General features: G+C 36.3%; 1 protein-coding gene across 2 annotated transcripts in view; it reads right to left on the minus strand.

Annotated features, from left to right (window-relative positions):
* Positions 1 to 2,631: 2,631 nt before the first annotated feature.
* VAPA (VAMP associated protein A) overlaps positions 2,632 to 27,747 on the minus strand; it is a 41,304-nt gene continuing 16,188 nt past the window's right edge. The window contains exons 2-7 of one of the 2 annotated variants that reach the window (XM_080685069.1): positions 24,785 to 24,937; positions 21,197 to 21,300; positions 20,653 to 20,733; positions 12,569 to 12,703; positions 7,740 to 7,913; positions 2,632 to 3,398 (exon numbers count right to left, since the gene is read on the minus strand). In XM_080685069.1, coding sequence (XP_080541195.1) covers positions 3,240 to 3,398; positions 7,740 to 7,913; positions 12,569 to 12,703; positions 20,653 to 20,733; positions 21,197 to 21,300; positions 24,785 to 24,937 — 806 coding nt within the window. In that variant the 3' untranslated portion in view covers positions 2,632 to 3,239. The remainder of the gene's footprint in view (positions 3,399 to 7,739; positions 7,914 to 12,568; positions 12,704 to 20,652; positions 20,734 to 21,196; positions 21,301 to 24,784; positions 24,938 to 27,747) is intronic. The other variant, XM_080685070.1, reaches the window with a different exon arrangement.

A 27,747-nucleotide genomic window follows, 5' to 3' on the forward strand; every position in this document is an offset into this window, starting at 1 on the left:
TCATAATCTTTTGAAATAACATTACTTTTTTTGTTTTTTAAAGGAAAAGGACACGTCACTACATTTTTAATCAGTTTATTTATTCACGGAACAGTTTAATTTCCTTTAAAAGCTAGAAAATAAAGATCATTTACCTTCTTATTTTGTTGTTTTTCCATATGGTAAACATTTTCCCCTAATTCTCATAAAGGTCAATTTTTAAAAATCTACCCACACACCAAATCACAGAATAGGAATGTGCAAACTCTAGGAAAGCTGATAGTTAGAGCCGATTGCTTTTAAAGTGGCAGAAGATCACAATTTGGGATTATATTGTGAAAGAACTCTTCTTTTGTGCCTTGCTGATAAAACTTGTTTTTGAAGTGGCATATTTTGAATGATTACAATCCAAAAGTAATTCCCAGAGTAGATAATATTAATTTTAGAAGTACTGAGCAAGATACTTGAAGAAATTAGTATTATTTTTTCTTTGACCAGAATTTCTGAATTTGATACATATTTTTTCCAAGTGTCACTTTTTTAAAGGTTACACACTCAGAATACAACCCTTAAATTTGCTTCTTGTAAATACAAGAATGGGCAAAAGTTAAGGTAGTATAGAAAGAATGAAGGTAAGTGCATTTAGTATCACATATGAACTTAAGGCCTTAGTTTCTTGAATGTGATTTCAGTATTAGCAACAATGTTTTCCCCTCATGCTTACACATACAAGTAAGCAGGCAGACAAAAATTTCTAAACATGTAAGGAATGAAGACAGACAATTTAATCTGTTATCAGTCTATACAGTTGGACTCTTAAAGTAACCAATGGTAGCAAAATAACCTGATCACATTTCATACAGCAATTAAAAGGAACAGAAAGTAAGTCTCCTATACAACTGGAGCATTTCCTGATCTGTAAAGCGATTAAGAAGTCCACGTACACTTTTTTTTTTTTTTTTTGCAGATGCTACCCAGACTATAATCTATCTCAAAACCAACCACTGCATAATGCATTCTGTAGAATGCCTATCTAAAAATACACTGTATTTCATAGTGTTTATTACCAATGAGGGGTGGGGATTTCTAGCCTAAACACTAAAAGCAAACATATACATGAGGCTATTCAACAGTAGCCTGTAATACAAGCTTATGATAGAAAATTTCACATACACTTATTAAATAGCATTTTATGTTCATTATTTCAGTTATGTCAAATTAATACAAATATTTTTTTTCTACAAAGTGACCGAAAAAGACACCAAACTAGAATCAGGAAAGTAGATTTCTAGCTCCAGCTCTACCTCTATCTACCTATGAGACATGGGGAAAGTTCTCTTAACTCTCAAACAGGCCTCAGATTCCTCAACTTTAAAACAAAGGGGTTGAACAAAATGACTTCTAAGGAGCATTCCCATAAAATGGGATTTTGTTAAATTTTGAGAACTTCAATTTTTAAAAAAATGACAGCCATGAAATGTCAAGCTTGATACTTATCACCAATAATGTAGATTATATAGAGCTTTAAGCCAAGGAATTACTAATTCTTCATTATGGGACAAAAATGCAAAGCTCTTTCTAGCATGCTTTTCATTATCAGAAAGGGAAGGGAATTTTACAGTGACTGTAAAGTATACAATGGAAACATTACCTGCAGTGGCATGCCAGTAATGGATAGGTGTTACTTGTGTTTGTTTTTAGTAACTTTTGCATATAAGCAAGAGGTTCTATATAGAAGATACCACAGAGCCAATGACACAATACATGTGATCTAACAAATCAAAATACACTTAAAATGAAGAGGCAACCAAAATACTTAGGACAGTTCATTCATTTATAAAATGTATACATAGACCTGGGCCTAATACGCTTCACTGCACCACATCAAGTCCCAAAGTCCAATCTCCCTTTCAGATAGAAGCATATCTTTTACAAAACCAACACCTATTTTCAGGATCAAAATTCACTTGTATTAGATTGTACTCAGGAAAAAAAAAATTGAATACATTTTATATGATTCCAAAATTTTCTATGCTAATACATATGAAATAAATTCAAACCCTATAATGTATATGTATACTAAAAATGTGTTTCACATGGTTAACAGATAGGTTTGCAAAGAATAAAGGCATTTCTCACAAAAATGATTCCCAAGGCTTGCTCAATAATAACACATTTCCATAATGGGAATTTACTTTGAGTGTTGAATTGGGCAGGAAAAACACCTACTTTTAACTCTTTTTACAAAATATTATATAGGGAATTATTAGGCTCATTAAAAAGCACTTGACTAGAACAACCAAGAACAAGTCTTTCTTGAGAACATAAAAAAGAACCTGTTTAAAATGGGGTAAACACAATAGAGCCACAAGGCATACACATAAACTGACAAAAATTACAACACTTTTATCCTCATGATATTTGCTTATTTTATATTATCTTGACGACAAACTGATTATGATCTTCCAAAATACCAAAAGTAGCTTGAAATTTATCAATCCTTTCCTTAATAGAAAGAGGACTTTTACCTACAAATCCTGTAATATCGAAAGGGTTTCAATGTGAGGTAAAATTATGCGTTATAAATTTCAAATTATCATAGAGTGGACTCCCTGGTATCCCCATCTAATGACACGACAGACACAAACAAGCTATCGAGCAAGAATCTGTTAACAGTTTTATTTTTTTTTATGTTAAATACCATGGGACAGGATTGTTAAGGATGAAAAATTCAGTCAACAACTGCCTCACAAGGGATAAGAAAAATTCTGCCATGATATTAGCAAAGGTAAAGGAGAAAATTTACACTGTAAGAGGCACCATTTCCCCACAGAATACCTCCTGGCATTTCCTGAATGAGTGGGATTAGCAATCTAAATAAATCATATTTCAAGAGGTAACAGCAACAGATAAAATTTAAAGGATTATTAAAATAACATTTACAAGACTCTGAACAATTCTTGAACTCTTATTAAAACCACAAAGAAAGAACAATTCTTTATTTATGAATTTCATAAAGGACTGAATGTGCAACTGACATCTGCTAGTGATGATCTGGTAATATACAATTTGTCCAGTAGCCGAACAAGTTGGTATTTATTGTTTTCTAACCGTAAGAGATCATTAAAGGCAAAGCCTATATGACGCTGTACACACAAAAAAATGGTCACCGTGGGCCATACTACCAATGAAATGGTAGGTAAACAAATCATTTTCTGGTCAAGAGAAAATAAAAGAAATAGCACTCTGCATGCTTCACTCTACAAGATGAATTTCCCTAGAAAGAATCCAATGAAAATGGCTGCAATTACAACAAGAAGTGAAGGAAGAGGACTGGTGACATTATCTCTGAAAGATGCAGTTGAGGTCGATCCAGGTTTATCCGAGTGTGCTACCTTTCTGAGCCTTAAGCCTTCATCCTAGAGAAAATATATGCACACACAAAAAAAAGGCTTTAAATACAAATATGCATATAGTAAGACTATTGAGCTAAAAATCAATAGACAGAAAGCAGATCAGTATGCATGTGGTTAGGGATGGGAATAAAACTAACTGGTATAAGAAAACTAGTTTCTAGGGTGATGCAAACAACCTAAAACTGGTTTCTAGTGAAGGCTACACAATTCTATAAATTTACTAAAATCATTGAATTGTACACTCGCAATGAGTGTCTTTACAGAATGTAAATTATACCTCAATAATGCCGATTTTAAAAACCGAAGCTAAGAAATACAATCTAAAAAGTATGAAAAATCAGATATGGCTGTATTTACATAGAAGGAAAAATCCCATTAAAATTAATACAATTAAAGAGTTCGGTACATACACTTATTTCCAAAGTGGCCCATAGTATTTTTACATTGGTTACACCTGTCCTAGCCCCACAAGCCAAAGACTACCAGAAACAAACCTGCAGTCTGACAGATTTACTGCCTCATTGCAACCGGAGCACCCTATAGCAGAGGCACAGGTAATACCTCACTGAAGAGGCAGGCCTTTATAAGTTCAGGATGAAATTTAAATAATATAGTGTTTTGATATGTTCCAAGCAAAAGGGCTGTGTCTAAAAGAGCCAGCATTGGATCTGAACTGCAAAGTAGACACTGAATCCTGTTTCTTTAGAAACTACAAATTACAAGAGATGTGAAATGTTGTGTAAGAAAGCCATCCAAAGCTCTGCACTTGGACTGAACAGGGAGGCTGCTTCTCTGCACCAAAGTGACTTTGATGCTCCAGACAAGAGTCGGCTGCTTTGTTCTTACTGTTATGATGGTTTCACATAGCAAATTTTCTGACAGTCTATGATTTAGGGGACAATGTTTCTCAGTAAGACAGCAGTAGTCACTCCAAGTAGGAGGTTGTTATTGCACTTTATCTGCTGCAGTATGACCTTGGGGAAAATACTGTTATCTGTACCGGTACCTAGGCAATTGGCTTTATCAACCAGATGAATAACACGGCACATTTTTATTTCCTCAGAGAAAGCTAATTTTTATTTTCTCACACTAATTCCTCTAGTGTACCAGGTAAATGAATTCACCTGATGTCATACCTTTTTATTTGCATTACTAGATTTTCTGAGTGTTTGTGGGTATTTTTGATATTATGCTAGTTAATCCTGTGTGGAGAAATAGTGATTCCCAGCAAGAACTTAAAGTGTTCCTGCCCTAGCCTGTTTGACTCAGTGGCTAGAGTGTCAGCCTGCGGACTGAAGTGTCCCAGGTTCAATTCCAGCCAAGAGCACATGCCCAGGTTGAGGGATCAATCCCCAGGAGGAGGCACGCAGGAGGCAGCCAATCAATGATTCCCTCTCATCATTGATGTTTCTATCTCTCTCTCCCTCTCCCTTCCTCTCTGAAATCAATAAAGAAATTTAAAAAAAAAATGTTTCGAAGTGATTCTGATTCATGAGGTCTGGGGAGGGGCTGGCCAGGTGCATTTTTAAACAGCTCTCTGGGAGATTCAGATAAGGGATAGATTAAGAACCACAGAGGTAGAATAAAATGGGGTAGTGATCAGCCCTGGCCGGTTTGCTCAGTGGTTAAAACAACGGCCCATGGATGGAAGGGTCTCAGGTTCCAATTCCCAGTCAAGGGCTCGTATCTTAATTGCAAGTTCGATCGCTGACCCCTGTCAGGGTGCATTTGGGAGGTAATCTCTCTCTCTCTCTCTCTCTCTCTCTCTCTCTCTCTCTCTCTCTTTCTCTCTCCCTCTCCCTCCCTCCCTTCCCTTTCCCCTTCCTCTCCTTCTACTCTCTCTAACAATTAATGGAACAAAATATCCTCGGGTGAGAATTTAAAAAGGGGGGGGGGGGGGAGGAGGGGAGGAAGGATGGTGATCAGATATCAAGAAAGTTAATCTGGCACCAAATTATGATGGGCCTTATGTATGAAAGCCTGAAATTGATTCTATAAGCCAGTGGTCTTTTTATCTGTCTTTTATCTTCTATACAGCAGAATGTTTTTTCAAGTAACATCTCCTAGAGAACATCAGCCTATAAAACAGCTGAGACCAGGAATTAAGTCTCACTCACCTATCTCCCTGTTCACTCTTCCTATTTTTCAGCCCTGCCCTACCTGTGCCACTCCTACCCACCATTCCCACTTCTCTTCTCCCTGCCAAGAAATAAAGTGGTTTTTTGAACAAATACACTGAGCATGCTAAGGAACATAACTTTCATCAAAGAACACAACTGGCCGAAACCAGTTTGGCTCAGTGGATAGAGCGTCGGCCTGCGGACTGAAGGGTTCCGGGTTCGATTCCGGTCAAGGGCATGTACCTTGGTTGCGGGCACATCCCCAGTGGGGGGTGTGCAGGAGGCAGCTGATCGATGTTTCTCTCTCATCGATGTTTCTAACTCTCTATCCCTCTCCCTTCCTCTCTGTAAAAAATTAATAAAAAATATATATATATTAAAAAAAAAAAAAGAACACAACTGTACAAGTCATGGCAGACAAAGTAAAAGTAACAAAAACTGCATGATGTGTGAATATGAAATGGAGATAATTTTTTCCACTATCCAGACAGGTGGTGGGGGTAGGGGGGGTCTCTAAGGGGATACTAAGGAATATGAAGAGATAGCCAGAAAAATTATTTCAACACATATCAATTCAAGATATAGTGCCTTTGATTCAGAAAGTAGTTCCTATGTGCCCGGCTCTGTGGTTAAGTGTCAACTTATGAACCAGGAGGTCACGGTTCGATTCCAGATCAGGGCACATGCCTGGGTTGCAGGCTTGATCCCCAGTGGGGGGCATGCAGAAGGCAGCCGATCAATGATTCTCTCTCATCACTGTTGTTTCTATCTCTCTCTCTCCCTCTCCTTTCCTCTCTGAAATCAATAAAAATATTTTTTTAAAAAAAGTAGTTCCTTTATAACACTTAAACAGAATAATCAAATGTAGATTAAGTTCCATAATTTAGCTTATTTACTCATACATTTTTGTTTCATCTACTTTGATACAAAAAGTTCAAAGCCTTAAAAAGAAATTTAAAGGTATTCAAATCTTGAAATAATTACTTGTGAAAGACTAATTATTAATAAATTCCATACACATTCAAATTAGTCCTCAATTCACCAGTCCATTCATTTACTCATTCAAATCTACTCATGACTTCTATATGCATGTGCCACAAATGCAAAGGTGAATTTTGCAGAAAAATTCTGCCATGATATTAGCAAACGTAAAGGAGAAAATTTACACTGTAAGAGGCACCATTTCCCCACAGAATACCTCTTGGCATTTCCTGAATGAGTGGGATTAGCAATCTAAATAAATCATATTTCAAGAGGCAACAGATAAAATTTTTGTTGTTATATTGCTTTTATAACTAAGACCAATTAGTTAAACATCCACACACACAATCCTTGCCCCCAAGGAAACTACTACCCACAAAAGAAAGAAACACCTCCAACAAGTAACAGGTATGATGGAAACAAAGGAGATAGCATTCCTAAACAAATTTTCTTTTTTTTTTTTTTTTTTTTGGAGGGAAGAGTATCCTACAAAAGGTTATACTAAAAAAATGACAAGAAACAAGTACAAAGAGATGAAAATGCATGTCTTTGCTGTGAGGGTAGGGACAAGAATTCAAGGCATTCCAGTCAGAGGGAAGAACTTAAGCTAAACCAAAAGAGGGATAATAAAACAGAGGATTCTTCAGGAAACTGTAGCCCAACACTGCCCAATACAAATATAATTTTACCTTCAAATGTGAGCCACATATGTAATTTTAAATTTTTAGTAGCATATTAAAAAAGTAAAAAGAAACTGGCAAAATTACTTTTAATAATATATTGTATTCAACCCAATATAACTGAAATATATCTCAATATGTAACAAAACAAAAAAAAGGCATTTTACCTTTCTGGCATTAAGTCTAAGAAATCAGTGTGTATTTTCTACTCACAGCACATCTCAATTCAAATTAACCACATTTCAAGTGCTCAATACCCCCAGATGACCAGTGGCTGGCTACTCTATGGGCAGCAGGCAATTCACATGACTGGGGCACAGAATGTGAAGAGTACAAACAAGAGAGGAAGCTAGCAATGCCTAGAAAAATGAGAAGTCATGGTAAAACTGTCAAAAGAGGCTGGGAGTGGAGAACAAAGGACAGGACATAATCAAATTGGGAAAAAAGGGCGGGGGGAGAACTGACCAAAGATAAATTTAAAAACTGATAGATAAGATGGCCTAATAATATTCACATATCCTATGCCTTCATTTAAATCAACTTATTTTCAAAAAACAACTTACTCTCAGGTATCGATTTTCTTCTGATAGCTTCATCACTTCTGCCTGAAGTCTTTTACATTCTTCCATGAGTTTCCTTGTTTCAGTGTCATTGAGTGAAACACTATGTGGTTTTGGCATGGGTCCATCTTGTTTAGATGCATTCAGTGGAACAGCTTTGCTAGGTTCCATATCATTCTGTATTACAAAGACAGTGGAAATTTTTTTAACTGACCAAATCTCTTTACTGGTTTTAAACAAATAAAATTTAAGCTCCACCAACTTCTTTTCAAAAAAATTACTTAAAAGTTTTGACAATTTTCAATTAAGAATTTTTTTGATAGCGAATGTTATTGTCACCTGTGATCAATTTTAGAAGGACTGAATCAGTAAATGTTAGCAGTTAGATAAGAAAATAAGCCCACTCCCTCCCTCTACTCCCATAACCCTGTGCACTTACCTCTACCAAAGCACTTATCATATATCATAATAATGTATTTTTTATGTTCTTTCCTACAATATTTCAAAAGCTGGAAGAGCAAGAGTCATTTCTCTTTGTATTTACCCCTTAACCCAGCACTTTGACCAACAGTAGTTATTCAATCAAAGTATGTTGAATGATGACAAGCAAATAGGAAGGTCATTTTCAGTGCTCTGATTCTGCAATTCAAATGAGTTTCTGGGAGGGTAGGGGGGATATCATCGTAATCATTCCAATAAAATTAGGAAACTAAGAAAAACATATGAAAACCTAACTTCAACCAAAGAACTTATATGCATATATGCATAACCCATGGACAGACTAAAGTGTGGTGAAGGCCTGGGGAAGGAGCAGGAACAGGGTGGAGGGGATCAATAGGGGGCAGATGTGAGAAGACATTTTTAATACTTTCAACAATAAAGATAAACTTAAAAAAAAAACTAACTTCAATTAAAAGAGGAAAATGACTGAAGGATATAAACCTTCAAGGGGAAATACTGAACACAAACATATCATGGCAAAAAAAAAAAAAAAAGAGGAGGAAGGGAGTTAATCCCATAATCTTAAACTCAAACATTAATGATTCTTTCAAATAATTAATATCAGTTTGTTTTAATTCACCAAATTCAATATGGAATCACAGTACATAGACACTTTTAAAACTATGAGCCCCCAAAATCTGAATCCTTACCAACACTTATCCATTTGAAACTAGTGGCAAAAGCATGAAGGTAAATATCTAAAGCAGTAACTAAGTACTCCTGAGCCTGTGATCTCAAGTGCCTCCATATCCTTCAATCCTAACATCATTTATCTTATCACCACAACATAATATTAGTGCTAGTCATCTTTTTAAATTTTTACTTGCTTTAATTAAAATTTATTTTTAGATAAGAAAATATATAAACTGTTTTATTAACTTTATAAACTTCTAACAAAAATATTTCCAAATCAACTTTATGGCATTCCACAGTACTCATTAATGAAATTTTAATTGCAGATTACATCCCTATCAAATCATCCCAGCTCCTGAATTTATATTAAGTGCGAATAAATTGTTCAAGGGGCAAAACTAGTATATTTTCTTATAAAAGGGATGTGATTTGATCATTATGCCTAAATCCATGTAAAACATTGTTATAATGAGGCTATAATGTACATTATATAGTATTTGACCTGGATTTTTTTCCATTTTTCTTAGAAGCTTCACAGTTGTGAATAATTATTTTAAGAAGGCTACTTTAATTTTCTTCTGAGTTTTTCTTTTGCTAGCTCTCTTGTTCTTCACCCTATCTTTCCCTATCCCCAACCAAACCCACCTCTATTATAAAAAATGTTTTTGCTCTCCAACCATATTATTTCCTATTCATTTCCTTAACAGTAATTATATTTTTAAATGATTTTTCAAGTGTGCTCAAATTCCAACCTCCAACAAGTCCAACTTCTGAAAACGAGGGTGGCATGTTGCCTTCCTCTGTAAAAAAGGCAATAGTCAAAAATATCGCAACTGAGAAATCTTTAGGTTTTGGTTAAGAATTGGCGAAAAAATAGCATGCTCGTACAAAAAAATTGCCTAAAAAATTAAAAGGAGATTCATGAGGCCAACAAGTGAAGAGAAAAAAATTATGAGGAATTATCAAACTCTTCACAATTAGATTTTTATTTTTAAACTAGAGGCCCAATGCATGAATTCGTGCACGGGTGGGGTACATCAGCCTGGCCGACGATCAGGGCTGATTAGGGCCAGCTGGCTGGGGGGGTAGGGGGAAGGGACCATGGGAGGTTGGCTGTGGGAGCACACTGACCACCAGGGGGCAGCTCCTGCATTGAGCATCTGCCCTCTGGTGGTCAGTGCGCATCACAGCAATGACTGGTCGACCTGTCATTTGGTCTACTGGTCATAATGGCTGCTTAGGCTTTTACATATATAGATAAATTCCTGAAATTTCAGAAAATTTAGAATTGAGAGGAGGAAATTACCTCCCATTATCTCATCAACCCAACTATTATTTATGCTATCTTCCAATATTTTTTCATAAGTATTTTGTAAAATTTTAATCTTTCTTTATTCAATTATATGCATATCTTTTTTTATTTTAAATGACAACATATGTCATTAAATATTCTATCCTGTGCTTTACCAAAATTAAACATTTCACTCAGACATTTAATGGGTAGCTTCCCACTCTTTGGGATATTTAATGGGTAGCTTCCCACTCTTTGGGATTTAAGTAACATGTCAATAAATATCTTCTTACAGTGGCAGAAGTAGATTTCCTTTTCTATTGAAATTTTCCTTAATGTTGTTATATTGCTTTTATAATCAAAAGAAGAAATGTCATAACCAACTTGAGAAGCATAAACATAAGACTAGGAATGTAACAGATACAGTGAAACTTACAACACATTTCAAGAGTGAGCCAAGTCAGGCATGGAACAAGTTACATGGAGTACAATTGTATCATGTACTATTTAGGGCCCCTACAAACCAGTCAACATACATAAGAGATGCAAAGAAATCTAATTTATTTATGTATATTTGAAGTATAAGCATATATAACCTAACTTAGTTGGGGATTAAAAGGAGGGGTGGGCTGAGTCATTCATTCATGTAGTAACAATCTGAAGAGCCTGATGGGAAACACTAAGGCTGCTGTGACTTTAAGTATATGCTTCCATTCAGGAGCTCCATTAGTGAGGTTTGGCTCCAGGAAAACAGCTTGTTCTTGAGAGTTGCTTCAGACTGGTCCAGAGAGTGGAGATTGGTTGTTCTGAGAACCATGAAAAAGGCAAACTAGAGGGATTCAACAACATGCTGCAACACTTAGGAAATTGATGAATAGTAACATTACATTAACATTATATTTAATGCTGTAACTTAGAATAAACTAAAAAATCAAGGCCATAATATCAATTAAGAAAATGTACACTACCTTGTACTTTTACCACTGTTTTATATCATTTAGCCTATCCACAGTAATCCCTTCTCCATCTGTGAAATGAATTTACTTATGTATTTTTTTTTTTAACAACTTTCAGTTCCAATATTCTAAGTAATTTCTATTGGGGGTAATTAGACAAAAATGAGCTAGGGATTGGAACTGGGGAAAGGTAAAATATAAGGCAAAATAGCTTTTGCAATGAAGTCTTGGGAAGGACAGGGGAGCTAAAGAATGTAAATATGCGACTTCATTCTTGTAACTATTATGAGTAAGGGGTGTAAATATATAAAAGCTAAAGTCTAGAGCTAAGGCATCAAACTGTTCAGAGGCATAATTAAGGTCTTACCCTTGGAAAAGATAGTATCTAAATAATAAGGTTACTGAAGATTTACTTTCACTCTAAACAACCAATTCTGTTACTCCAGGTTCATCAATAACTAATGATGATAAATTTACATAAACGATCATTTAAAACAAATTTTAAATCCTCACCTGAGGATATGTTTATTGATTTGAGAGAGAGAGGAAAAGGGAGAGAAATAGTGATGTGAGAGAAAGACCAATTAGTTGGCTCCCCTAGGCGTCCTGACCAGGGATCCAAACCCCAACGTTTTGGTGTACAGGACAACGCTCCATCCAACTGAGCTACATGGCCAAGGGCAGGATCAGATGTTTTTAAACCAAACATATTCTCTGCAAAGCCAAATCAAAGTATAAGAAACCTATTCACTGTGGGGTTCCTGGGGTTTCCAATAAGCAAGAAATGCTGAAGGAATCATACAGCAACCATTACACTACCTGCAAGTCCACACACACACACACACACACACACACACACACACACACACACGAAGACATTAATAAATTCAAGTATGACCTAAGATCTTTAGGGCTTATACCACAAATTCTCCTACCATGGGGCATTTGTAAATAATCATGATAATTAAAAAGGGGTTACTATTATTTGTACTTGATAACAAACATAAAATAATTTCACTTTTTAAATATATATACAAACACAAATACTTGCCTGGAAATCAATGTTTGCCAGCTCCTACCTTGACTGCCACACCTGCTAGTCTATTCAGATACGCACCTAACTCCCTTTTTAGAGGATGCTCCCAAAATCTCAGTGACAGGAAAAATTATAGCAATTTCATATTAATGTTCAAACTTACATTTATCCTGCTCACTACTGAGATTTTATTAAGTGTTAAATTAATAAGTTTAATAATAATCTGTGTGCATTAGAGAATAATCTGTGTGCATGATTTTTAAGTGAACTGTGGTTCAGTAATTTTAAACATAGTTGAAAAGTTCAATTCTATTTATTTCACATAATACACTCACAATACCACATATGGTAACTTACATTAACATAGCCAGTAAAACTAGTAGACTCCTATGTCTGTTAACTCCCTAAAACAAACCTTCTGCTTCTCCTGTTTGAACACATTGAGTCCCCTGGGGTCATTCTTCATGTTAAAACTGGCAGGAGTTGCAACTGGCTTGTTGATGATGCTTATTGAAGTGACAGCTGGAGCAGTCCCTGGTGGAGTTATACCCTGAGGTGGCATGGGAAACATATTCTCAGATTCACACCAAAGTCTGGGTTCTCCTGCATGGTATTGGGAATGACTAACACAGAAATCATTAGGCTCTAAAACATTCACATTTTATTCTATAAAAAGGTGTTATACATAAGAAATAATAGTAATAAATAATAACTATGTTAACTATGAACTTTTTAAATTATTTCCCAAACAAAATTAACTATCATCAATTTGTATTCTGTTCACAAATTAAATGTATAAACCTTATTAAATTTATCCTAGCCTCATAGTGTCTTAAAAAATGAATACCTCCTAACTTTGTGGCTCTGAATTTTACTCATCAATACTTGTCAATATCTAAACAAACACTTCATATTTTCTTATCTTTGATAACATTCAACCTGAACAATTTTTTAAGTTAAATGAATTTTTCCCCTTGAAGTTAAAAAACTAAGTGACTTATAAACCTCTCCTGTACTTAATGATACCACCCCTCCCCACAAATGCGCGCACGCGTGGACACACGGACACACGCACGCACACACACACGCACACACACACACACACACACACGCACGCACGCACGCACGCACCTCCCTCTCCCAGGACCAATAAATTTAAAATGCACAAAACATTCCATTATATCATTATCTCCATTCTCTTATCTTCTCAAATTTCTCTCATACAGATAAAAATATTGCCAAAAACAAAGTTAGAACAGACTCTGAAATAATACTTATTGGTATCTAGGTCATTGTATATAATAACTAAGAGAACTCTATCTTACTTAATAATGCACTGTCCCCAATCTGTTCTTTGTCTCAATAAAAGTAATGTATTATTTATTCATAAAATGTCTGTACTTAAAGTCCCCTGAAATGACCTTTTCTTGACAGCCCTTCATTCTTCATTAAGACAAATCATTGTTTTTTCCTAGAAAATGTCATTAATAGATGTTTTATATATAGGGCATAAGCGAAATCCAATACATTTCTTAAAATTGGGAAAATGGCCAAAACCGGTTTGGCTCAGTGGATTGAGCGTCAGCCTGTGGACTGAGGGGTCCCGGGTTCGATTCCGGTCAAGGGCACGTAACTTGGTTGCGGGCACATCCCCAGTAGGAGGTGTGCAGGAGGCAGCTGATCGATGTTTCTCTCTCATCGATGTTTCTAACTCTCTATCCCTCTCTCTTCCTCTCTGTAAAAAATCAATAAAATATATTTAAAAAAAAAATTGGGAAAATGTTAAGTAAAGTTGCACGTCTAAAAAAAAAAAAAAAAAGAATTGAACCCAAAGAATTGAATTGGTGATAAACATGATTAAAAATAAGGAGTTTACTAAAGATACATTCAATCCTGAAAAAAACACTACTACTACTAACTGGACATTAGATGTAATATAGAGTTGACAGTAACTGAAAAGAGCTAATAATTCAGAAAGCCCCACTTTATAAAATATAAAATAGTCAATGTTTTAGTATCATCTGCCTCCTGCTATCTACAACCCAAGAGCCATGCTGAATGGTTCTCAGTATGAGTATTGAACATAACAACTCAGCTGAACTCCATGGGCCATTAATTTACTGAAATATATCCAGTCAAAGACCTGCTGTTCCGTAGGACTAGGGAGACCGCACATTTCAGTGTGCTTAAAGGCAGTATTAGCTAATATGTGTTATCCAGGAATAATTATTAATAGTACCTCCTTTTATTCCAAAACCAAAGGGTCCTTGGATTCCTAGGTAACTCTATGATCCAAATTAGACAGCTATTTCCCAAAAAGAAGCCCACATTCTGATGATTCACATAAATTAGAATTGTTCTTTTACAAAAAATAATTTCTTTAAACTATAAAAATAAAAACATGGACTCAACCACTATACTTCTAAAGCTGGCACCTTTTTCTTCTAAAAGATTGATCATAAAACTTCAACATTTATATAACTGATATCAAAGTCCTAAAAGAACTGACAAAAATCAATAAAATAACCTTTTCCACTGTTTTTAGAACATGCATATGTCCAAGAATAGCATACCTAAAAAGATCCAGATCCTCAAACAGATATATAATATACTTCAATTAAATGCCTATCTACTTATTGGAAGGGAGGTGGGGGGTACAGGAAGGTGGGCAAGGAGCTGCAGACAGAGACAGGTTTGAGAGTGGGATGGGTGCTTAACATAAAAAACAAAATGATAAAGTGTAAGACCTGCTCACTACACCAACTTTGAGAAAAAAGTATTAGCAACTATGATAGCTACTGTATATCTATCTATTTTGGATATACTAACTGAATTTTAGATCCTAAATTATGATGAACAACTCTTTAAAATAAATGGATAAGAAACCACTAAATGAATATGGACTTCTCCAGCGCTCTGAACACTAAATATGCCATCCTGAAAGAGTTTATTTGTATATTACACCTGAAATTGTCAGAAAATAACCCGAATTGTTTCAATTAACATACCTTTTTTTACAACATATTACAAATAAACACACACAAAAAGAATAAAGGTCAATATCGAGTAATTCACTATACAGCAATCCTATATAATAATAAGGTAATATGCAAATTGACCATCACTCCAACACACAAGATGGCCGCCCCCATGTGGTCAAAGATGGCTGCCCCCATGTGGACACAAGATGGCCGACACAAGATGGTCAACAGGGGAGGGCAGTTGTGGACGATCAGGCCAGCAGGGGAGGGCAGTTGGGAGGGACCAGGCCTGCAAAGAAGGGCAGTTGGGGGTAACCGGGCCAGCAAGGGAGGGCAGTTGGGGGCGACCAGGCCAGCAGGAGAGGGCAGTTAAGGGTAACCAGGCCGGAAGGAGAAGGCAGTTAGGGGCAATCGGGCCGGCAGGGGAGCAGTTAGGCATTGATCAGGCTGGCAGGGGAGTGGTTAGGAGTAATCAGGCAGGCGAGCGGTTGGGAGCCAGCAGTCTTGGATTGTGAGAGGGATGTCTCAGATTGGAGAGGGCTGGGCTGAGGGACACACACCCACACCCCCACACCCGTACACGAATTTCAGGCCTCTAGTCATACTATAAAACTAAAAAACCTATTTTTAACATTTTTGTTAATCTTGCACATTTAGAAATATATTTTTGTTGAATAGGGGAATGTCACCTTTAATCAACTTTGTGTAAGTCAGAATTCAGCTTTTATCAATAACTAGAGGCCTGGTGGATGAAATTCGTGCACTTGGGGGAGGGGTAGTCCCTCAGCCTGGCCTGTGGCCTTTCGAAGTCCAGGAGCCCTCGGGGGATGTTGTATCCCAGTGCCCAAGTTAGGGTCTTGAAATACCCTCTCCCACTAAAAGGAGCCAAAGCTTCTTGAAGAAATGGCTGATTCCAGGTCTAGGTCTTGTCATATTAGACATCAAGGAAATTACCAAAGACTACTAAGGTAAAAAGGACTCCGGAACCAATCTGATGAGGTTCCTACTAGCCAGTCTGAGCACTAATAATGATAGTAACTGCAAGGAGTTGAACCACAGATATGCTGAAGTTTATAACAAGACAGAAAAAGAGGGAGGAAGGCTTTGAAGGAGCAAGGGAGGCTGCCTGACTGTACATCATATCAGAGGGACACTTATGAACAACTCACTTTTTGAAAGCCTATAACTGAAGAGAAAGACTTGAGCATTTATCCTGCCTTTACAAACTATGGCTGAATGAATAACCAAATATTATTTGGGCACAAGTTTCTCTCTATACAGATACTCTACTAATATAAAGAAGCAGGGATGACAAAGTATCACTATTATGCAAACTTTAATGAATACACCTAAACCATGTATTTTTTTAATTTCAACTCTTGACATTTCGGGCCTGATAATTCTTCATTGCGGGGCTATCCTATGCATTGTCAGGACATTAAGCAGCATCCCTGGCCTCTCCCTACAGCACCACTCCTCTCAGCTAATTGTAACATCCAAAACTGTCTCCAGACATTGACAAATGTCCCCTGGGGGGGCAAATCACCCCTGGCTGAAAATCACTCATCTGCATGTTGCCCACCAATGGCTGCTAAGTTCGCAAACACAACAAAAGACATTATGAGCCGAAACCGGTTTGGCTCAGTGGATAGAGCGTCGGCCTGCGGACTGAAGGGTCCCGGGTTCGATTCCGGTCAAGGGCACATACATTGGTTGCGGGCACATCCCCAGCGGGAGGTGTGCAAGAGGCAGCTGATCGATGTTTCTCTCTCATCGATGTTTCTAGCTCTCTATCCCTCTCCCTTCCTCTCTGTAAAATATCAATAAAATATATTTAAAAAAAAAAAAAAGACATTATGAGGTTCCTTAAGAAAGTATGTCACTACTTGCAAAGTTGTCTTTGCCTCTCCCCACCAGCAAAAACTAAATCTCAATTTAATCAAGCCTATAGATCCAATTACAGGAAATATGAAGACAGAAAAGTTAAATGACATAACAAGGATGCAATCAGCAAAATCTAGTCTGTAGGGAAAAGTATATAGGACAAACTCAGTTTCTTTAATAATTTGCAAGAGAAAAACAGAGAGCAAGTCTACAGATTAAAAGATTTAAGAAACATATCCAACAGCAGTATGTGGACTTTATTTTTAAATCAATTCCAACAAACTGCCAAAAATTTTAAATGCATTTGTGAGATTAATTTGAACGCTGCCTGGATTGTTAGATATTAATAACAAATTAACACATTGCGGACCAGTAGTTTCATTGCTAGCTTTACCCAGCGGCCAGATAAGTTTCTATTGAACGAGTACAAAAAATGTTTTACATAAATGTTAAAGGCACGCTTTAAAATTAAATACCCATTGCATTTTAAAATTATTTATTACATGTTCTTACAAGCTAATATCTTTTTAAAGTATGATACTTTGTAAAACCCTGTGTAATATGAAGCTAGAATTCTCGCGATCCGTCCGCAATGTGTTAAGCTTAAAGGCTTGATGGTAGTATTGTCATTAAACTGTTTTCCCTTTTATTAATTAAAGTCCTTGTACTTAAATGATACATACTGAAATAGTTATAGATGCAACTATATCACATCTGGAATTTGCCTTAAAACAATATGAGATGGGAAGTAGTGAAATTTATATAAGATTAACAATAAACTGGTAACTGTTAAAACTGGCCATAGGTTCATAGGGATTCATTGTACTGTGTACTGTTCTAAGGGTTAAAATAAAATGTTAATAAAACATTATCTTCAACAAATATTCCCTACAACTTAATCAGTCAATAACTGTACCTCAAGTCCAAGTAGCTCAGTTAGTGCAAATACAATCTGCAGCTAGTTCATCCAGGCTCAAAATCAGATATTCTCTGGAGTACTCTGAAATTACTGAACAGACTTTGGATTATTAAAAATACCTGGTCTAAAAATGTTCCAGGAACAAACTACTTCTGCTCATGTTCCATGGTGTGGGACTATGGGGACTACATTAAGTATTTATTCAAGGCCTTTAGCAGATCCAAAACCGCTTTCTTGGATTACTATGGGCTACACCTATATGTAGATATATCTCCTACTCTGCTCTAAAGATTAAATAGCTAGGATCAACTATCATTTCCATCAACTTCTGGTTTGGTTTCCAAAGCAGTGAAAACTACTCTTGATCAGCAGTATCAAATACTTGACTTCCAACCCCTTTCACACTATAATATGAAATTTTTCCGCTGTTCAGAGCATAACAGAAGTCCAGATGAAAGACAGCTCTAAGTTTATTAAATGACTAGAGACGCTGTGCACAAATTTGTGCACCAGTGGGGTCCCTCGGTCTGGCTGAGCCCTCTCGCCATCCAGGACCCCTTGGAGGATGTCAGACTGATGATTTCAGCCCAATCCCCGCATGCCAGGCTGAGAGATCCTACTGGTGCACGTGCAACGGCCCTCTAGTATGCATGTGAGATCTTTGGTTAATCTCTTCCTTCCCTCTCCCTCCCCCCTCTGAGATGCATCAGTCTGTTCCATGTTTCCATGCCTGTGCGTTGAGTGTCTGCCCCCTGGTGGTCAGTGCGCATCATAGCTACCAGTTGAACGGTGGAAAGGTCAGCTGGTCGCTTAGGCTTTTATATATAGAGATTGTTAAAAAATAACATATATATTGAGAAAATATCCAAACATGTTTTCAAAATAAGTCAACCCATATTCCACAGAATTTCACTTTTTGGACTATATCTGTAGGAAACAAAAGCAGTACGTCAAAGAGATATCTGCACCCCCATGTTTATATAACATTATCTATCAAAGCAAAGATATGAAAATAACCTAAATGGTTGACAGAAAAATGGATAAAAAGTTGTGGTGTATCTACACATTATAGAATATTATTCAGCCATAAAAAAAAAAAAAGAAGTAAATCTTGCTATTTGCAACAACATGGATGGACCTTGAAGGCATTAAGCTAAGTGAAATAAGAGAGGTAGACAAATACTGTATGATCTCACTTATATGTGAACTCATAAAAATAAACTCACAGAAAAAGAGATCAGATTTGTGGTTACTAGAGGTGGGAAATGAGAAGGGGGACTTGGTCAAAAGATATTCAAACTTCCATTGTAAGATAAATAAGAATTGGGGATATAATGTACATCATGATGACTATAGTTAACACTGCTACATGGTATATCTAAAAATTGTTAAGAAAGTAAATCCTAAGAGTTCTTATCATAAGGAAAAAAAACTTTTTCTTTTTGCATTTGTATGAGATAATGAATGGTAACTAAGCTTAATGTGGCAATCATTTCACAATATATACAAGTCGGTCATTATGCTTAAGTTTATACAGTGATGTATGTCAATTATATCACAAAACTGGAAAAAAATAAAATGATAAGAACTTTGCAAATTATTGACTTGCTGGCTGCCTAGGCAAAGAGAAAATTAATTCCAAAAGGAAAGCATAAACATGCTAACCCCACTCTCCAGTAAGAATATATGCATTCACATTTTTTGTTTCAGGTAAATACCCCAAAATCCCTTTTAAAAGGCATTTGCAAACAAAATAAATAATTTGATAAACACCTGATCACCATTCAGGGACTTTTTCATTTCAACCTAAAGTAAAAGAGTAACAAAATAATCGAGCCTATGTATTTAATCGGCAAGTTTACTTATCAACAGGGCAAAGAGCCTCCAAATCAAGGCAACAGTCATATCAGATTGCAACCTAATTGTGACAAACAATTCTATTTATTCATATTATTTTATATATTAAGTCTCCCCCCCCCCAAAAAAAAAACCCAACTTACCTTTCAAGCCCCCTACAATCACAGATAGGTTCAAATTTACATTTCAGAAGGGGAACACAGAAAGTGACCACAACCATTCTATACATTCAGACTTTTTAAACTACACACATATATCCCTCAGTCCCCCAAATTATATTTACCTCACACTAATCAAAAAGCAACATACAAAAATTACTTACGTTAAAGAATAAAGTCAGATTAAAGACAGCAAGATATTTATAAATTATCTTATAATAAACTTAAAGTAAGAAAAAAAGAAAATCAAATGGATTTTGACCGAAATCAATAATAAGCAAAATACTCAGGAATAGCCAAACTTGGAATAAACTGCTTTGTCCATGTAAACTAAACGTTTTATACTCAAATTGCTGGTATACAGTTGCCAAAAAGTGGTTTACATCTGTTACTTAATTATATTTATGTATACAAATGCCTCAATTCTAAAAAGAACTTTAAATCGTGTAAGTGGAAAATTTTTGGTAGAATTAAATGCTTCTTCTCCATCATGCAGCTTCAATGTAAAAGTATTTTTCTTCTTGAACAAAGGTTATTAAAATGAAAAGAACATTTCAAGTTGTTTTTTTTTAAAATAAGTACTGACTCTTATAAAAAGTGGAATAGCCATTACTACATACCTCACAAAGGTCAAAACAAAAGGAAAATTAATCTCAAAGGAACTGAGAGCTTGTTAATAGCTCCCGATTTTCTTACTTACCAATTTATCATTTTCATTGGGCATTTCAAAAACACATCTCAATTTAGAATCCATTAATTCGTCAGGTTTTGCCTCTTTCCACTAAAAACAAATAAAACCAAACATGAGACAGAAGAGATATGACCGTAACAAATAGGTTTCACCTGAAGGGACAACTAAAAGATTAGTGTAGCTGCTTAGAACAGGAGTGCTGTCTTTGGCTCAGCCAAGGTGCAATACTGCATTGCACTCTGTATTGACCACCATGCCATAGTTATCTGGCAATGCCACAGAAATTTCTGAATAATCCTAAAAAGAGCTACTATCACCATCCATTGAAATCACACACTAATATCTCTACAGAGATTACAGGACTTTCTTCTTAGGAGCATTTCTAAATTGTTTCTAAAAAATACTATCTCAAAATTCTTTCATTGTTACAGTTAAGATTATCTGTAATAAATACACTTACAGATTTTTTTAAATTAGATTTCTCAACTGGTAACTAAACCCACAGTTTAAACAACATTCCCCAAAATAAACTCTGCTCAATTTCTATACTTACCACAGCTTCCATATCTGAAATGTTTGGTGGAGCAAAAATTGTCTGTACCATAAACTTGTGTTTACTCTTTTCATTAGGATCATAGTCAAAAGGCTGTAGCATTACTAAATAAAAAGAAAGGACACATTACATTGTCTTCTGCATTTGTTTGCTTCTTATTCGTATTACCTGATTCACTAATGTGCAAATTTAAAGAAAACTAGGAAGGCTTCAAGAAACCAAACACTAGATTTACATTTAGGATCCAGAATCAACTTTATATTTTACAATTATTTTTAAATTTTACACCTTTCTGATCTGCTAAATCTTTAACAACCTACAAAATAAATAAATGGCTAAAAAATAAATATCAAATTTATGACTGGCCCTCTAAACTTATGTTTGAGAAAGTTTTCAAAACTTTGCCAAGGTTAACTATTTTTATACCTGCAAGCTTCGATTAAATCTAGTAAATTTTCTATTAAAACTAGTTATAAATTTAGGCTTCCATTTTAGTAGAGATAATATCTCTTAAAATTAGACAACTGGGTTATTTAAATGAGAAATTCAAAGTAACTTAAAAACTCACTACCATGTATTATTAGTATTCTAATATAACTAACGTTTTAATTCATTTTTTTTTTAATCCTTACCAGAGGATATGTTTTTATTGATTTTAGAGAAGGGGGGGGAGAGAAAAAGAGAAACATAGATGTAAGAAAGAAACATCGATAGGTTGCCTCCCATACTCGCCCCGACCAGAGATTGAACCCACAACCTAGGTACATGCCCTGACCAGGAATCAAACCAACAACCAAGTCACCCGGCCAGGGCTAAAAATAGATTTTAAATAAACACCCTTTCAAGGAGTTTATCAATTTGTTTAAATCTGATTCTAAGAAAACAAAGTATACAAGGTCTCATGATGGTCTCATGATTCCTAGAATTTTTCTAGCATTCAAATAATTATATTCAACATTTTCCTAAGTATTTATGATTGTCAGTAGCCTATAAAAGAGGGGTTTTTTAGAGACTCCTTGTGGTTCTAAGTCATGTTAAATTATATAATATGAATCTAATAATGAATGAATCAGCAATTATATAAAATATATATGTAGTACTGTGGAAAATTACTCTCCCACTAATATTTAGATTATTTCTAAGATATACCAGTATATGCATTTCAATACTTTCAGAAAGACAAATGCAATTAAGCAAACATGAGAAATATGAATTACATAAGCAAATCTTATTTCTAAGCTATATCTGAAAGGTCCATCAACTTCCATCATAGTTAAAAAAAAAAATTTTTAGACCAAATACATAGCAGCAGAAAATGCACAGGATAAATAGCCAGAATACAAATAAAGCACAATAAATTTCCATTAGTACTCTTCACTGAACAATCATTACAGGCTAGTCACTAGTTCCTAGACAAAAAGATAACTTTAAACATGACTATGATTTTATGACAAATATACTCTAAGGCTGCAAATAACAAGAGGAAGACAATCTTAAAATATCTATACTAATAAAAGGGTAATATGCTAATTAGACCAGGAGACCTGGGAGACCTTCCGGAGTCCTTCTGGACAAAGCCATGGAGGCGGGGCTCAGGCAGAGGCGGTTAGGGGCGAGCAGGCCAGCGGGGGGGGGGGGCAGTTGAGGGAGAGCAGGCCGGCGGGGGGGGGGGGGGGGGTAGTTAGGGGCAATCAGACCAGAAGGGGGGGGCAGTTGGGGGCAATCAGGCTGGCAGGCAGAGTGGTTAGGGGCGATCAGGCAGGCAGGTGAGCGGTTAGGAGCCAGCGGGTCCCGGACTGTGAGGGATGCCCGACTGCCGGTTTAGGCCTGATCCCAGCAGTTGGACATCCCCCGAGGGGTCCCAGATTAGAGAGGGTGCAGGCCAGGCTGAGGGACACCCCCTCCGTGCACAAATTTTGTGCACCGGGCCACTAGTATATATAAAAAGTGTTGGGGGGGGGGGATGAGTATATAAGTACAGATAGTCAATCAGGGAGTTACTGGAAGTTTAGTTTGAGTGACTCCTCATATGGAAAAGCACTACACTGAAAATTAGAAGAGCTAAGTTCTAATGGGAGGAGAGGGATCTCAGGGCAAATAATAGTGTGTCTGGAATTTTTAATAAGTCATGTGTTCAATACAAGGGGTTCATGTGAGAGAAAATCCTTTGAGAAGTATACTATTTTTAAAGAAACATTAATATAGTAAAACTTCAACAATCTAGAACTCTCATAGAAAAAGTCATTCTGAATAGTTTTATGGACTCCTAGGGACAGATACGTAACTATTTGCACCCAATACTATTTTTAATACAAGTAGAAATAATTGTTTTCTTCCAATTTAATTAAAGGCTTGAAGATTTAGGCAGCAACTTCCAGAATGCATGTCATTGCTTTATCTTATTTCCCATCCATTTCCCCCAGGAACTGATGACCTGAACAAATATGAAAGCATTCCTCCCAGGCCACGATACCACAAAACTCACTAAAAAACATCTTTTCTAGTTCCTCCTTGCTCTAGTTTTTGATTCTAGCTACTAAGGGAGGATTTAGGGTCCTCGAGAACTCTGACTATGGTTTGTCCTCTACTGCCTTTGCAGTCAGGTCCTACTTCTAAATATTTTCAGTGGGTGTGCTCTAGGCTCTCGCTCTTTATGTAATTTGCTATTGTGGACTTGAAAACCAGAAAAAATAATGAATTATTATGTCTTAGGAATACTTATCAGGAACACCCAGGCGTGTGTGTGTATTTTTAAGGTACATGTCTAGGCCATGTCCCCAGAGATTCTGATCTGGAAGGGTCCATGTGTGTTCCTGCTCTCTGTGTTGTTATGGCACACAGTGAACATTGAGAACCACTGCTAAAAATAAGAGTAAATGGTCTCTTGTGAAACCTGAGAGGTTCTCATACTTGCTTCCTATTTCTCAGCTATGTTAGAAAGTACTGTCTTGGAAAGTCTAAGGAAAGAAAGGAACATTTTATAGAGGGCATTAATTATGGCATCAGCACAGACTCCATGGCAAGGGAAAGCAATTCATATATGGGAGGAACAGGTATACAAGTAAACACAAAAGGGAGTAATAAAAATAGTTTTCAAGTGCAGAGCACTGTTCACAATGAAAAGCAGAAATGCTCATTTAATTTGATACAATTGGCAAAAAGAGGCATTATATATTTTAAGCAAAAGATTTTGAATAAGTCTATAGTTGCATATAACATGTAACAATAGCTAGAGATCTGAATAAGAATGATACATAACAAAAACAAAGTAGTATTTCAAAGATACAATAATAAGGGCACAAAATGTGGTACTGAACTATAGAAATAAAGATACAAACTAAAGATACAAAATTTAAATTGACAACTGCTTATAAAATGATCATATAACACCCATCACAGGTAAGGGTGAGAAATTTCTGCAACCATTTGCATATATATACTAAGAGAAAAGGACATCACTTAAAAAAAGCAAAGTCAGAATAACTTTAAAACTTCCTTCTTCCCCCAGATAAAACCCTACTAATTAAAACCATGTTAAAAATAATCATAAAATTCAAAATTGTTTAAATTCTGGATATGATGTGCTACCTGAAACAGTCACAGTCAACCCTGGGTCAATAATTCCACTGTTGGGCCTCACACAGTATCGACGAGGTGCTGTAGTCTTCACTTTGAAACATACTTTTCTATCCGATGGATTTCGCAATTTAAGATTTGTAGTGACTACATCTGTGAAGGGGCCTGTAAGTTTCAAAAACCAAAAACAGGAGGAAAAAAAATTAATTTGGATTGTCCCACACACACAGAATTCAAAACTAAATGTATATAAGCTGAATTTTATTTAAAGTATATATATTAAAATCTGTGTACATAAATATACCAAATGACTCCTTTTCTCACAAAGTGGTAGACTTACAAATGAATTTTACCTTCTTCTTCATTCTTTACCATATTTGGTGGAATTTCTACATGGGCATTTATTATTTCTATCAAATAAAAGTATTCTGAAAGTTTCAATTCATGAAATAAAAATCCACAACTGTATTCTTACTAGAGGCCTGGTACACAAAATTCGTGTATGGGGGAGGAGGGGGTCCCCTCAGCCCAGGCTGCACCCTCTCCAATCTGTGGCCCCTTGGGGGATGTCCAACTGCCGGTTTAGGCCCGATCCCCGGGGATCGGGCCTAAACTGCAGTCGGCCATCCCTCTCACAATCTTGGACCGCTGGCTCCTAATCGCTCACCTGCCTGCCTGCCTGGTCACCCCTTACTGCCCCCCCTGCCTGCCTGGTCACCCCTTACTGCCCCCCCTGCCGGCCTGGTCACCCCCAACTGCCCCCCTCGCCAGCCTGCTTGCCCCCAACTGCACCTCCCCACTGCCGGCCTAGTCGCCCCTAACTGCCCCCCCCCCCCCTTGCCAGCCTGGTCGTCTCTTACGACTCCCCCCTGCCGGCCTGGTCGCCCCCAATTGCCCCCCCCCCCCCGCCAGCCAGGTCACCCCTCACAGCCCCCCCACCAGCCTGGTCGCCCCACGCAGCCTGCTGTTCAGTCATTTGGTTGTCCCTCACTAATCCCCCTGCCAGCCTGGTCATAAGCAGCCATCTTGTGAGGGTGTGAGGGTCAATTTGTATATTATGTCTTTATTATATAGGATAGTAGGCTAGTACCTACCACATTACAGGATTTTCCAATGGTCTGCAAACTGGTGCCAATCTTCCAACATTCTTTACTGAGCCAACTACAAAAATATCTACATTTGAAGACACTACATCCAATGACAACAGTGCTCTTGCTTCACCTCAATTAGTTTGATTCATTCACTCACATAGTTGTTAAGTATGACCATTGTGTCCAATACTCTAGATACAAAGTTTTTAAGCTTTGGTTCTACTCGCAAGCAACACAAAATTACAAAACAAAGAATCCAAAAAAGTGACCTAGTTCCGCCTGAATTAATAAATCCTAAACCATTTTTTAAAGATATGCTTTTATTGATTCTACAGAGAAAGGATGAGAGAGGGAGAGAGAGAGAAACTATGTGAGAGAGAAACATCAATGGACTGTCTCCTGCACACCTCCTACTGGGGATGGAGCCTGCAACCTGGGCATGGAATCGAAATCAAAGACGACTATTATAAAGATTTTCTTTTATTTAAATTAACAAGAATATGCATGCCTTTTAAAACAAGCAGATCTGCCTAATGCAATGTGAGGAAAAGAAATAAATCTCAAATGCAAGGTCTTTAAAAGGAACTTACTTATTTCAAGTCCTAGGAAAGGAAATCATTTTATCCTATATTTAAAGTTTTTGAGTTATAAATTACTTTCTAACAAAGAGTTGGAACTAGGATGAGATTATGAAGACAGAAACTAGAAGAAAATATATAAAGGCAGAGAACCAGTTACAGAAAAAATTTTAATGTAAAAATAGCATGTCTTTTAGGGGGTAAGGTATATAGTACACAATATACAGGGTGGAACAAAAGCAGGTTTACAGTTGTTTATATAGAAAATAGTACAATAATTAATAATACAAGCATAAACTCTGTTTCCCACACTCAACTGTAAACCTACTCCCCACCCTCCACCCCCATATATATGAAGTGCAATCTTTCGGTTTGCTTTACTTAATTATATGGTCAAGTTAATAATTCAATTTGTATATTATTTTGCACCCTTTGTTCTTCTTTAATCCCAACTGCTTGCATTTTTTATGAGCAGCTGATTAACAACTCTATCATACACTGGCACGTTAAAGAAAAAAACACCAATCTGTCCATTTTGCCTCATGAATTCATCCACAAAATGGTTGGCTATCAATACATTTTAAACTACTAATAGAAATAAAAGTCTTAAAGACATAGATTCCATTTCTTAACATTCTCCAAGTCCAAAAACTACTGCAGATAACTGAAACTGTAAAATTTTATAGGGCATTTCAACTAGGACTTTAACATGATGAAAGAAACATCTCACAAAATTTTACAACAAAATTATGTAAAAGTTTTTAAATTTTAAATTCAAGTTTTCTAATTCTCCCCAATTAAAAAAATATATCAATTATCAAAAATAAGGTAAAACAGAATTTTTAAACTAATTTAGAAAATAAACGTGTCAATTTTCATCAACATGTGAATTCTGGAGTACTTAAACTTTATATTGCCAGCAAGACTTATAAAGCTTCAGTAATAGACTGTGGTCCATCTACACATAAAAATGCAAACTACCTAAATATGAAGATAATATGTCAAAAGAAAAAAACTCCATCAATTTAAAGCAGAATTCTTAACTGGATATGTTAACCCTTTCAGTAAAATTATCTAGAATAAACCCACCTAATAAGTGAATTTGAGATTTTCTGCTCCATTATGTTCCTCTAACCAAGCCTCTCAATATGGATTGCTGCCACCAGGCAGTTCAGAGTCTAAGCCATTTTCCTGGAAAATTAGCAAGTACTGATGACCATCAGCAGAAGAATAACCAGATTTAATAGCTATTAAGAGATCTTGAGAAGAAAGACGTTATCTGGTCTGCTTTTTTGGGTCACAGAAC

Source organism: Plecotus auritus, assembly GCF_963455305.1.
Source record: "Plecotus auritus genome assembly, chromosome: 8".
In the NCBI taxonomy this organism is placed as follows: Eukaryota; Metazoa; Chordata; class Mammalia; order Chiroptera; family Vespertilionidae; genus Plecotus; species Plecotus auritus.